The following is a 14,229-nucleotide window of genomic DNA, read 5'->3' on the forward strand; positions in this document are numbered from 1 at the left end:
ACTCGCCTTCGATTTGAAATACCAGCTGAGGATGAACTGATAAGAATCACAAGTTAATTTAATTTAACTCGATAAGTCGATTAGATCACCTGCTAAATTAGCCACCGCTGCTTTCCTCACATTCTCGCAGAGTAATTATGGCGGTCGGGGAGCGAGGCCTTTGGCACTCGCCGCCCCTTTAATAAAACTTGATTACAGCGTTGAAAAGTTGGGATCCCTCCTCCTGCTGATTGTGTCTTTCTTCTTTTGATACCACGGGAGCTTTGGTTTGTGCTCGGCCCAAACTGGCAGTTATTTTCATCACAGGCGCTGTCGCTGTGTGTGGAGACGCGGATTAGTTTTCTCCCTGCTTTGTGTAAAAATTACAATCTCTAAAAAGACTTGGTAGGCTGTGATGCACATTCCAACACGGCTGTTAACAGGTCATGTCCATCCTGTTTGTGCATGTGGAAGCTTGTGTGTGTGTTTGTAATCTCAGTATCTGCCTTTTACATTTTCATTATGTGTGTGCATGTGTCTGTGCAAATTAAGGTATTCTTCCATTCATGTTTTGCCCGTGTGAGTGTGCATGTGCCCGGATGTGCTATAAGTTACAATAAATGGGTCCCAAGGGAAAACAGCAGCAGCAGCAGTGTGTTTGATCATTTCTGCACATGAGCAGTGTTTATCTGAAAGAAGAAGAAAACACAGCGGTAGAAAACAAATCTTCAGCGTGATGCTCCGTGTCAAAACAGCCGTGTGGGTGTTGAGCCGGAAGTGTCGCAACAATTTAATCCTCTCATGAAAAACAAGACGTCTTCTACTTAGTGATCGTTAACAACCTCAGCTTTTTATTAACACTTATGAATGTTTTTCTGCAAAACCCTCAAAATACACTCATCACCTGTAAAAACAGGTCATTTCAATTATATGCAATACTAAAAACAACTTTTTTAGGTTTATTTTTATGCTACAAACTAGGATTGTAAAGTTTAGCGTTTCATTAAAAGTATCACACAAGAAACTACACTTGATGTGTCTGCACATGTCTCCGGCGTACATAAAGCCAAGACTGTCACCACGAGAAGATGCTGCAACAAAAAAGTGAGTTTTCAAACGAGCCTGTCCTGTTAGATTTCTGCCAAACACAAATGTACAAGTCGAAGCGCCCTTTTCCCCCTGACAGCAGACAGCAGTAAATTAGTGTTTGGTGATGAGCCATTCGTGTCTAAAGAGTGACAGTAACGTCCCTCTTGTTCTGTGCCGTTTACCTGATAACCCACCGAGCAGAGAGGCCCATTAATCATTTTCTATGTGTCCCCACCCGCACCCCCCCTTTTCCCAGGCAATAAAAACAGCGCGGACATGTAGTTAAACAGAAATCGCTCCATGGATTTACCATCAAAATATCAGACAGATTTATTAGTAACCGTTTTTTATCTGCTTCCTATCCCTCTCTGCGGCTTCTCCTCATTTACACATTTGACATTTAGGCTCCTTTTCCAGACCATCTCAAACTGGGACGGCAGTGGCAGGAATTCAAACTTGTGCTTGCATTGGGTAATAAGGGGCAAAAGGGTCAAAGCAAACAGTATCTACAAGATAAATGCTGCAAATATTTCTGTGCTGCAGGAGTAGATGTAATGATCCCCTCTCCCCTTCTTCCCCCCCATAGAACCCCACTTTATCTCGGCCTACGACGTCGGCCTCTTCACCTTCTTCTTCCTGAGGGAGAATGCAGTGGAGCACGACTGCGGCAAGACGGTGTATTCCCGCGTGGCGAGGGTCTGCAAGAACGACATCGGCGGGCGATTTCTCTTGGAGGACACTTGGACCACGTTCATGAAGGCGAGGCTCAACTGCTCTCGCTCCGGGGAGATCCCCTTCTACTACAACGAGCTGCAGAGCACCTTCTACCTGCCCGAGCAAGACCTTATCTACGGCATCTTCACAACCAATGTGTGAGTGAGCTCGAGCGCGCACACGCCCACCGCCCGCCCTGTTTGACACACACGCTTTGTTTGGCTTTTTTGATGCAGTCGTAGGCATTTCTAGTCGGAGCGCTGACGCCGAGAGAAAACCCGTGGCACGCGGCCATTTCATCACAGCTCTGTGTTTGAGGTAAAGCAGTGATGCTTGCAGACGTTTAGGGCGCTGAGTGCTGCACCTGCTGAATGCGGCGCCGCTCTCTAATAAAGTTCAACCACCTGCCTTTTGTTTACACACTTTGCACTCCACTTTTATTCCAATTTATTCGCGACCGAACTGTGAAGTGCTTTTTTCGTTGCAGCATAATTGAGGAAAATAGGCTGAAATAAGTCGAGGACGAAACTTTCAAACTTATTTTGATGTACAGACGTTTCGATTGGGTGTCTTTGCTTTGTTTTCAGTATATAATGTCTACAGTCTGTGAACACACGTGGAAAAAATGTCATCCTGGGGGGGAAAACAGGTTTTACTTTAGACGAGGTTTCCATGTTTTTAGATCTAGTATTTAACCACATTACATAACAGTTTATCTTTAAAAGCAGGCAAAAGAGATTAGTCGTTTCAAAGAGCTCTTGTGCAATCTCGATTTCCCTCCCCAAGCAATATACTATTAGCTTTATTATCAGTGTTCACATTTTTTTAAACACCCCAAGTTAACAGCAGACCAAAGAGTCTGTTCTTTCAAAAAAATGCACATTAATGGCAGAGAAAATACTTTTCTGGCATTTACTATCTAAATCAATTCAGCCTGTGCAAATGTGGGTATGAGCCTGCTGCTCAGCCGGTGTTTGCAGGTGGATTACTAAAGGAGCGTAAAATCTAAAAAAGACACAAAATAACCCAAAAGACACACAGAATGACCACAGGTTCATTGAAAGGGATCGTATGTCTGCGTCCCAGGGCTCATTTCATCAGCATTTGTCTCTTATGTATCTAGTGTGACAGCATCAATATTCCTCTTTGTATCATAAAGCATAAAATTACTGTAATGCAATACTTACCCATGCATTCCTCCTCAATGTTGCCCTCGCTGTTGAATAGAAAGGATGAACAACCCCACCAAAACAAGCTGCAGCTGTGCTGAAGAGCCCTTTCAACAGCAACAAGAATATTAATAAGGGAACACTGGCGCACACACCGTAGCACTTGAACTTCTCCTCATTTAGGCCTCAGATTTCATCACTTCATAAGGTTTGTTACTGCAACATTTTCCTGCCTGTATAGAGAGACAATTTTCCAAAGTTTGAGCCACCCCGCTGCTGCTAATGATCAGTGCGGATGCACACAGCTCTCTGCCGAGCTGGATACACAGATTGACTCACACTCTCTCTGGTGCGTTTGATTGCTCCAGGTGGGGGTGTAACACACTTCATTACAGAGAGGAAACACCGAGAACAAAAGTGTGTACATTGGAGATTATTTTGCGGCTTTTATGTTTAGTAAAAGTGTAATTGTGTCACACTCTGCTCTAATTAGAGGGTAGCAGCAAGCGCACAGCAGCTTGGTCACTCTGTTTAACACAGTAGTCCAAGAAAAGATGTCAAGGAGACATGTACATCAATATAAATTATAGCTTGGGCCTTTTTATGTCTGCAATCCTTTAATGTGTGTTGCAGATGTGGCTCAAGTGGTAGAGTGGGGCATCTACCAATCGAAAGGTCAGTGGCTCCGTCTCAGGCTCCTCCAGTCCAGCTGTCGAAATATCCCTGGGCACGATACTGAACCCCAAATTGCCCCCAATGCATCCATCGGAATATGAGTGTCTGTATGGATGTTAGATTAAAAGTGCTCTGTGTGTTTGTGTGTGAGATTCAGAGACTTAAAGTAAGTGCTTTAAGTGCTCAAATTGAGTTGAAGGGTGCCAAATAAGTACCATTCCATTTATCTGTGACTGCATTTATTTTGAAGTATATTTAAACAGCATGTATGCACCTAGGTTCTGCAAATTATCTCAGCACATTCATACCCTTCAATGAATTTTGACTTTTCCTTTTAAGACTTCCCTCGGGACAAATTTTGAACCTCGCATGAGATTGAGTAACTAAACACACTGAAGAATAAAGGATGAATCAAAACTAAAAACCAAGACAACACTTTCTTTCTGACTTGTGAGAAAACACTACATATACATCTACCGTTGAGTCATGAAATGCTCTTTTCCACAGTGACAAGGAAGTATGTAGCAGATGCCAAGGATGCTGCGTACATAACCTTTCTTTTTAAATTTGGAAAGTCGAACCTGAAGCCACCCAGTCCACCACTTGAGTCAAAGTCATGTGAAACTATTAAGACTTGGCGATAAACCTTGCAAGCGTGGCAAAACAATCTCTTGAACTGTACATGCACTTTGTGCCTGCGTGCGTGTAAGGTGTGCCTTTGTGTGTGTGAGGAGCCATGGCTGATGCTATTCAGATGTATTCTGAGTACTGTCAGGGGAGAAGTTGAATCCTGCCTCTCACCTTCTGCTCTCTCACCTGTTAAGCCGCCGGCAGTTGACACTGCATTGCTGCTTCCCATCAGCCTGCAGCCATTTTTGGTGATAGATGGGAAGAGCGTGAGAGAGCAGGAAATGGCCGAGAGACAAAAGAAATGAAAAGCCAGGGGGATGAAGAAAGAGAGGAGGAGATAGAGAAATGAGAAGAGGTAATGAGAAAAATCATTAAGCTCCAAGCTTTTGTCTTTCTCCCATTGTCTCCTCCTTCAATTCTGAAGCAACTTGCCGGTCCACCCTCCAAAACTGCTTCGCTCTTTGGGGCTGGATATGTTAATGCAATCACCACAAACACTGCCTCCATCTGTCTGGCCTAAATTGAGCAGACTCACAGCTGCTCCCAGGAGTTTGGGGCTGTAAAACAAAACAGGAAGAGCTGGAACGGAGCACTTATACCCTCTGTCTGCCTGGGCCAGCTCTCGGTACTATAAATCCACGTCCTCCCTCTCTTTGTGACCGTCTTGGTTTATCCCTTGGTCAGTTGTTTGGTTTTTACACTTTAGGTTGATGTTTGGCAGACAAAACCTACCGAAATGGTCGTCGGTGAAGTTGTTCATCAAGAAATAAGTCACAAAGTTTTGTTCTCGCAAAATTCAAAGGCGCTGCTTTGTGAAATGAGCATTTTGAAGACTTCTCTCAATTTTTCTAGATCAAACGATTAAAAAAGGGAGGCGCTGATTTTTGTATTACACTGCAAAGAATTCTGCTGTGTGTAAACGGATTTAAAACATGATGGTTTTCATCCCTGTTACTCAATCTCTACACAGCCCACTAAGCAAAAGCAGCTCCCTAACAGAGCATCAGCAACCTCTTTGATTCTCCCCCCCTTTTGTCTGCGCATTCAGGGACAGTGCTGAGTGTGGGTATCCTACGTTTTGGGCAGTAAAGTACATTTCCCCTCATGATTTTATGCATACAGAGTGACAAAAATGGGATTTGTTAAGTAGCTTACATGGACAGTTGTATGCTTTAAACAGAAATGTGTGTTTTTTGCTGCGGTGCATGTTCATACCACAGGGAGAGCGTTCTGGTAGAGCATTCAGTCTGCACAGAGCCTTTTAGTTTGGACGCTTCCTTCCTCATCTGCTCTTTGCAGCTTGATGAGCTCCCTTCAGAAGCAGACACAGCACAGCTTTTTAGCAATGCTTCCAAAATGCCTTCAGCAGCCACAGTTAGTGAGACAGTTGCCCTCCGTGGCACTACAACTCCTGTGCTGACACACGTGTAAGCCTCATTGCAGTTTCCAACTGCAAGCCAAAGTAAACTTTATGTTAGCATGATGATATTACCAGTTTATTGTTTTTTTCTGATTTTGGTTGGTTTGTAAAACCGGTGATGATTGAGCCATGAAGTCACATCAGGTAATTAGAGAAAAAAACAAAGAAAAATAAAGCCGCCACCGTCCAACAGAGTGCGTCAAGCTGTGAGGAAGGTTTTAGCATTCCATCAGAATAAGGACACTTAAGTCCTAAGAGCACAGCCAGGTCTTTTAATTAACTCAGGTTCCTTATTGGCAAGGTCCTTCTGTGCAGTGATTCTCCCGCTGAGGTGTCTAACCTGCCATTACTAACTAATTATGAGCCTCCTTATCTATTTCTAGGTGACTTCACTGACCCCCTCCACTTCTCCCGTTCTTGGAGGGGTCTCATATTGGAGAGGTTAGCAGGGGGATATGGAGTACTGCAACAAATGGTCCATTAATTGATTAGTGTGTAATTTGTGTAAGTGATTTATCTATTAAGTAACTTATGAGGCAAAAGTGCAGAACATTTGATGTCTTCAGCTTCCTAAATGAAATGATCTGCTGTATATCTCTCTAAACTCTGTGCATTTGGGTTTTAGATCAGTGGAAAGAACAAAATTAATCATTGCACTGATGCACTGATGCCCGACTTCCACTGTTCACACGGTGGATATTTTTTCAGTCTTTTGAAAAATGGACTAATCTGAGCTTTTAGGCAGGATTAAGTGTTATCTTTGCATGCAACTAATGTGAATGGAATTGATGTAGAGATTTCTTTAGGTCTAGATTGTACTACAGACAAGCAGGTTCACGCTACAGTGTCCAGACTGCCTCGTTCAAAGGCAGGGTAAAGATTTAGCAGAGCGATGAGTTTATTTTGGGAAAGTTATATAAATTGTTGGACACGTATCCTTCGAATTTGACAGTGGAAAGCGGTGCAAATAGATCTTTAACTCCGACTTGTAACTTCCACAAATACTAATTTCATTAGAGGATAAATGATCTCTAGCTTCAGCCACAATAGTTACTTGGCGCGTCATACTTTTAGTGCAAGTCACACTCACTGAGACATACCCCTGACTTACTCACAGAACACCTAGGGACCCTGAGAGCCCTCCTATCCTTGGAAAATATGTGACTGACTTCAAGCCAGATCAGATTTGACGTGTACGATAAATGATATTCTGGGCAGCCGAGTGAGACAAGCCACATAACTACCATATTTCTGATTTTACACAATGTTCTCTTCCCGTCATATCACTGACATCCAATCTACCTTGAAATGAACTGGGAGCCCATCTTGAAGACTGGGCCTGATCTGAATACAGCTTCACGGACTCTTCTGCTTCTGTATTTCCACTATTTATGTTACAGCTTTCACACAAACACACATTTTTATTAACATTTTCTTTACTTTCTCTAATTTTTTGACCCGTTTGATTCACCACGCAGCAAATATAGGTCACATTTTTAAGAGATGAAACCCCCCACCGAGGTTCAATTGTGTGTCAGATTGTTATTGTCGTCGCTGGGATTTTTTTTGTGATGTCTCCAATCTAACACCTGGATTTTTGTGCAACCTATTGAACTCGTGGCATTGCTTTATTGTTTAGTGTAGGTGTTGCTGACTCAGTCTGCCTCTGAATGTGACTGTTTCGGGGCAAAGCTGTTGCTTTTGCTGGCGTATTGTTGTGCAGTATAAAAATATGTATGGATAATCCTGGCAGCCTCTGTTCAATTTCTGGTCCCTGCAGCCATGTAGCTGTGCTGAGTGGGTCCTTTTCCTTTTTTGCTGCGATGCAGGTATTCGACGAGGTTGAAACATTGGCCTTAATGTGGTTTGAGCTGTACCCTTCCTCACACAAAACGAGGTTAGGTGCATTAGCTAAAAAGCTGGGGATTCTGATGTGTGGTAGCGCTGCACGTGCATTTTGCGTGTCAAATCTTTTTTTTTTTTTTTAATGCAGTAAGTTAAAAACAGACTCACTAGGGACACAGTTCGACCAATCAGGTGATGCTACCAGGAAAAAAAAAGTTTAGTAAGAAAAAGGAAGCTCACAAACAAAATGAACGTGCAGCAGCAGCTGTGCCACCTCCAAACTAAAAAGATAAGATTATCAGGTGAGATGCATATAAGCCTCTTGTGTTTACCAGACACTCTCTCTGGTGTTCTGATCCTTGCTGATTGTGGTTTGCAGGGAGCCATGAAACCAGGCTGAGCGAGGAGTTCATTACTTTCCTTACACCTTTTTTTTTTTTGTTTTTGAGCCGATCTTGGAAAAGTGCCACGGCATCTGCAGAATTAAGTTTTCAGTTCCTTCGGTTTTACTTGAAGGATAAAGCCTTCGTTTTTGCTATGTCTTTCTTATTGGCAGCAAGAGAAGGCATGACAACTGGCAATGTGTTAATATGGTTTCCTTTTTAATTTCCTTAAACAGCTGGCCCTGCAGTTTTTTTAGCCTGCTTAAACTGCAGTAAACAGAGGAGTTGTTGGACTATTTTCAGCAGTGCATTAATTCACATTGGGTGATATAATGAGTATCTCTGGCAGCACCACCAACTTAAACTTAACTGCAGTGTGTTTATTGCAATAAAGACATCTTTTTGTGATCTGAATCTTGTGGTTTTACCAAGCTTTAGATCCACATACAGTCCATGCCAAGTCATTGTGATGTTAACAAACCGGTTTGACATGATTTAAGCTTTGTGACATGGCGTGTTATCCTGTTGATAGCAGCCATCAGGAGATGAATACACTGTTTTCAGTGTATTTTTCTGTGTTTGTTGTAATGAGTTGTTATTTGACTGACTGTTTGAGGCAGTCTGGCTATTCTCCTCTAACCTCTGTAATCAAAAAGGGATCTGAGACATCCAGCGCACTGGATATTTTCTCTTTCCCATCTAATTCTCTGTAAACCTTGAAGATGGTTGTCTAAGAAAACCCCTTGAGATCAGCAGTTTCTGAAACAACCATACCATGTTCAAAGTCTCCTAAATCACCTCTCTTCCGCATTCTGATGCATGATTTGAACTTTATAGGTTGTGTTGATCGTGTCTACATGCCTTAAACATGTTAATACGACATGACTGGTTGATTAGATATTTATGTTAACACATGTACCTAATAAAATGCTCTGTGATAGTAAAATATCAGCAAATTGAGTCATTATGTAAAATAGCAATAACTCAGTATTAAAAAATTAAAGAACTTGACCTTTTAAACATTTTATACAGATACGTTGTGTCATTATCATTACTGATGCACTTATGAATAAGCAGTACTTTGATGCTGCACCAAGAGATGACTCATTTTAGCTGCAGATAAAAACAGGCAGTTTAACCCTCTCAGGCTCAAATTAAGTTTTTGTTGCTAATGCACAAAAGAATACCTGCAGTGGTACTTCTGAGTAAAAAAAACTCATAAAATATGTATGTGGGGTAATCAGGTTGTTAGCTTTTAACTGTTGCAAATCTGCAACGCCTGCCTTGAGAGGGTTAATAAAAACAGAAATATATAGTACGACTGTAAAAATACAGCACTGCAAAATCAGCGCCAAGTAGCTACAAAACATGTTATATATTGGTTTGGAGAGTGTTCAATAATCAGTGGATATGGAGGTAATGCATATCTAACAGAGAAAGAGAGTAAGAGTCACAGGCAGAGCCTCGTCACCCTGATCTTTCTTATTCTGCCTTCTCTGTCGAACTCCTTCCATTTCTGATGCTCTGCAAAAAGCCACACACCTGCAGGGGAGCACAGTAAAAACCATACAATGAAAAATCCAGAGAAACACATATCGTGTGTAGCACTAGATTAAATTGGTTCAAACTGGAGTAAAGAAATCGGACAGAGAGTGATGGACATGGATACATTCTGTAAAATAAGACTGGGAATTAAAGGGACAACCAGTGACAGGATGAGGCTGCTGGAATGAGATGAATCACTCGAAGAAGTAACTTCACTCATATTGACAGTAATCATTGTGGTGCCGGGCCTCGGAGAGTGGCAAAGCAGCGGCGGCAAACAGCATAGCAGATGTCAAACAGCTTTTCAATCACTTTCCCGGGCTTTTAAGCAGGCTCAAAACATATGGGTTGCATCCATTAGTGCAATAGGCTGCAGTCCTTTCACTGCACCCTTTTGCTCTGCTCTCTTGGCATTACCTCTCAAATAACCTGGACGATGTCAGGCTTTCTGTGACCGAATGCAGCTTTAATGCAAGCTGTAGCTACGGTACGACCACGGAGCCACAGTTTAACTTTCTATTATGTCAAACTGTGTAGTTGTGCCTGTGTGAATGTGCAAACTGTTGTGGCTATATCCCTCAGTGACTGCAGCGCATTTGCCTGTGGTTTCCTCCAGTTGGGGTTTGGTTACTGCTGGCTCACCACAGCGGCTCACTCTGCTTTACACATTTTCTCTCTGCCTCCCTGCCACTCTTTTCTCTACCAGAGCCATTGGAAACGAAAAAAGGAAAAAAAACCCCAGAAAAAGTCCTTTACTGAAGTGTGCAGGCTGTTTTCCTCAATGGCCTTTGAGTCAGTCAATGAGCCACCTGTTTGGCTTCCCCCGATGTTTAGTCAGAACTCATTTGGAGCTGCACAGCACTTTGCTTCCCTGCGGTAATGACAGAACGCATTAGTTATTTCACTGCCCTGAACTGGACCACTGAGAAAGTAGTATTCAACGCAAAAATCAACAGAAGAAACCAGCACTCTCCCAGGAGACCTTAGAAACAACTCTGAGGTAAGAATGGTAACTTAAATGCACTTTAGAACAGCACACAGCAACACTACATATGAGTGGGCCTAGGGAGGTTTGGGGTCTTCACTCACCCCGGTTCTGTTAGCCGTCAGGGCTGGGGGGCTGGGAGGAGGTGCTGGCCGTCAGACTGGGGTCTGGGATGCGGGGCCTCCCTGCTACTACAGATAAGGAGGCGGTCCACTTGCCTCCACCCCAGAGAGAAAGGTTACATCTCCTGGGTCTAGGTGCGGCTTGCCCCTCTGAGGGCGGGGGTACCTGGACCTGGGATATAGAGTATGTTTGGGGAGTGTGACTGTCTGTGCAGTGTCTATTTGTGTCTGTCTACACGTTGGGTGAGTGCCGAGTATTTGGTTGTGTATATGGGGGTGGGAATGCACGTCTGTGTCCGCGTGCGCCTGTTCGTCTGTGTCTATATGTCAGGTTGGGTCTTAGACTCAACCTCTCTGGGTACATCTCAGGCCCTCTAAAGTACGGAGGCCTATCTCCCCTCACCACACTCCCTGCCGGTGGCTGATGCCCTCAGACGTTGGTGTGTTGGTGGTCCTTGTCGATCTGGGGCTGGGCGCTCATGTATGTACCGGCTCACTCCTGGTGGCCGATTGGCGGGGCCTGGCGCCTGTGGCCCGGCTGGGCTCCTTCCGGGGGGTGGGTGCCCTCAGGCCTCTGGGCCTGAAGCTCGGTCCTCTCTGGCACAGCTGGCTGCCGGCAGAGCCCGCGGGCACGCCACTGCAACCCCCTCTGGCCTCTGCTCCGTAGCTGCTGGGTGACCTCTCGTTTGGGGCTCTACTCAGCTCTTCCCAGGAGGGTGGCACGGTTCCCCCCCTTTGGTGGTCCTCCTCGGGTCCTCGTACTCTGGGGCCTCTGGATGTCTGGGGCCTGGATCTCCTCCATACCTGCTTCATGCCCTGGTGGACGGGGCTATGGCTCCCCACACTCCCTAGCAGATCGTTACATGGAGAAACCTTTGGAATACAAGCATGCTGATCCACACAGGTATGCACACAGGTGTACACACGGGTGTTCACAGACGCGGACTACAGCTTTCTTGGCTGCTGCCTCAAAGCACATTGTGCGCTGTCTATCTTGCGTGCTGCACAATATCGTTTAATATTTAGTATCTACTGTTATCTACTGCTAGCTAGTTTATTGTGATGGTGCTGTATTTATTATGTTGCTCTTTTTTGTTTGCTTTCTCTTCTGTTTTTTTTCTCCATACAGGTGATCCAGGTGTTTGTTTGTTTTTTCTTTCTTCCCCCCTTCTCACAGTCTCTTCTCCCCTTTGGTTTTCTTTCTCTCCCTCTCTTTCTTTCATTCTTTCTCCCTGTCCTATCCCCCAGTCATGTCTGTCCCGTTTATAGCAACCGAAAATAAAATAAATCATAATTATAATAAAGGTCAATCAAATGGACCAATATGGCAAGGCCATGATGATCCACTTGGTAAAATAAATCCGCTTGGCATCTTTCTTGGCCTTAAGACAACAATTCTGATGGCTAAAGATCCAAACGGGACAAAAAAAAAAAGAAAAAAAAAAAGAACTAAAAAAAAAAGGACCACAATTAAAAAAAAAAAAAAAAAAAAAAAAAAAAAAAAAAAAAAAAAAAAAAAAAAAAAAAAAAAAAAAAAAAAAAAAAAAAATAAAAAAGTGCAAAGATTGTAGACATTATCTGAAAGAACTTTCTATCAATGCAAAAACTGATCTGCAGTTCCAGTTTATGTTCAATTAACTAAGGATAAATGGCCTGTATTTGTATAGCGCTTTACTTAGTCCCTATGGACCCCAAAGTGCTTTACACTACATTCAGTCATCCACCCATTCACACACACATTCACACACTGGTGATGGCAAGCTACAGTGTAGCCACAGCCACCCTGGGGCGCACTGACAGAGGCGAGGCTGCCGGACACTGGCGCCACCGGGCCCTCTGACCACCACCAGTAGGCAATGGCGATCGCCGCAAAAAGTGGTAAAGTGGAGCTTTAAAGATGAATCTTAATTACACTAATCAGCACTGGGGCTGCATAGGAACAGACCAGTCAGAGTGCCCCATCCTGACCCCTGTCCACTACCGAAAGTACCAATAATGGTCACGTGAGTGTCAGAACTGGACTACGGAGCACTGGGAGAAGGTGGCCTCGTCCGATGAATCATGTTTTCTTTGATGACCTGGGAACACCTGACAGCAGGATGCACTACGGCGAGCCAGTGGTGGCTAGGTGATACTTTGGGCAATATTCTACAGGGAAGCCTTTGGTCTGGAAATCTATCTGGATGTTATTTTGATACGTACCACCTGCCTAAGCATTGTAACAGACCATGAAATAGTATTCCCTGATGGCTGCGGCCCCTTTTAGCAGGATAATGCATCCTACCACAAAGCAAAAAAATGCTTTGTGGTAGGATGCCACCGGTACTGGTCCGTGGCCCGGGAGTTGGGGACCGCTGACTTAAGGGATCCGTTGCTAACATGGTGCCAGGCACCTCAGCACAGCTTCAGGGGTTTAGTGGAGTCCATGTCTTGATGGGTCAGGGATGTCTAGGCAGTAAAAGGGGGACCAAAACAGTATTTGGCAGGTGGTCAGAATACTGTGGAAAAGGAAACTGATGAAAACTAATTCAGCATGACTGTTCATAGGGTAGCTTTGCCAAAATGGAATTAAAATTATTTATTGGGCTCGGGTGTTATGTACAGCTAAATCACTGCCATTATGGGGGGGGGGAGCATTTTGAAACTGTATTACCCAAAGCATAATAGGATGTAGTGAAAACAGACAAACAATAGGATTGACAAGATCCACAAATAATAATGTCATTCTAGCCCTCATGTATCTAAAACACCCAAATCTTACCTAACAGATAATTGCCCCATATAAACCTGAACCTGGTCAAAAGAGACCAGACATTTGACCTTATAAAAAGTGTCCTAGCACATTTTTCACCCAGCAGCACATCTCATTACTGTAGCTGTAACTTCAGTAATTGCAAATAAATTCTCCAATATGGCTTGTCTAGCTAAGAGATGGATAAATATGTCATGTGTCAGGAAAAGAACAAGAAAGAAAAATGAACAAATAACCATTTACCAAACCCCAGTGATACAGCTTTTCCCGCAACCAGCAGTCTTCATGACTCATACTTCACACAAGGAGCCAAAACAAACTCAGGAGCCCTGCCATTTTAAAAGTATTCCTTTCTCTGTAGGCTGATGGAGTGTCCACGCAGACGTCATTACAGCCACATTTTTCACTCCTCAACTCACAAAAGTCCACAATGGGCCCGCTAATGGCTTGCATCTTATTTACATTGCGTTCGCTAAACCTCAGCTGAAAATTTTAAAGGCTCTCTGCTAATGTTTGTGTTGCTAATGCAAAGTCTTGTGTGTGGATTCGGTGCAAGTCTCATTCACTCTGTGGCTGTTGCCTTTTCTCTCACTCTCTCCCAATCTCTTTCCCCTTTAATGGTATCACTCACTATCTTCTAACTGGTAGTTTATCAGCAAAAGCTATGTCAAGGCAGCAGGCTGTTCACTGTGCTGTAGAAAGTTTGTGTGTTACTGGATGTACTGTATAAGAAGGAGGAGGAAGCAGTCAGCAGTAGCAAGTTGTTAAGAAACTCATTACCCTGCAGCACAATATTAGTAAAGAGCATCACGATAATACCTTTGCTCGCATTGCTTGTTTGGCCAGGGTTTACTCTCATATGTTACACCTGTGAGGCGACTGTGTGTGTGTGTGTGTGTGTGTGTGTGTGTGTGTGTGTGT

General features: G+C 43.7%; 1 protein-coding gene across 4 annotated transcripts in view; it reads left to right on the forward strand.

Annotated features, from left to right (window-relative positions):
- sema5ba (sema domain, seven thrombospondin repeats (type 1 and type 1-like), transmembrane domain (TM) and short cytoplasmic domain, (semaphorin) 5Ba) overlaps nt 1-14,229 on the forward strand; it is a 191,909-nt gene that overhangs the window by 132,870 nt on the left and 44,810 nt on the right. For all 4 annotated transcript variants that reach the window (XM_042227660.1, XM_042227661.1, XM_042227658.1 and 1 more), the window contains one exon: nt 1,655-1,940. In XM_042227660.1, coding sequence (XP_042083594.1) covers nt 1,655-1,940 — 286 coding nt within the window. The remainder of the gene's footprint in view (nt 1-1,654; nt 1,941-14,229) is intronic.

This window comes from Haplochromis burtoni, unplaced genomic scaffold (genome assembly GCF_018398535.1).
Source record: "Haplochromis burtoni strain Fernald_Lab_line unplaced genomic scaffold, NCSU_Asbu1 Contig_275, whole genome shotgun sequence".
Lineage (NCBI taxonomy): Eukaryota > Metazoa > Chordata > Actinopteri > Cichliformes > Cichlidae > Haplochromis > Haplochromis burtoni.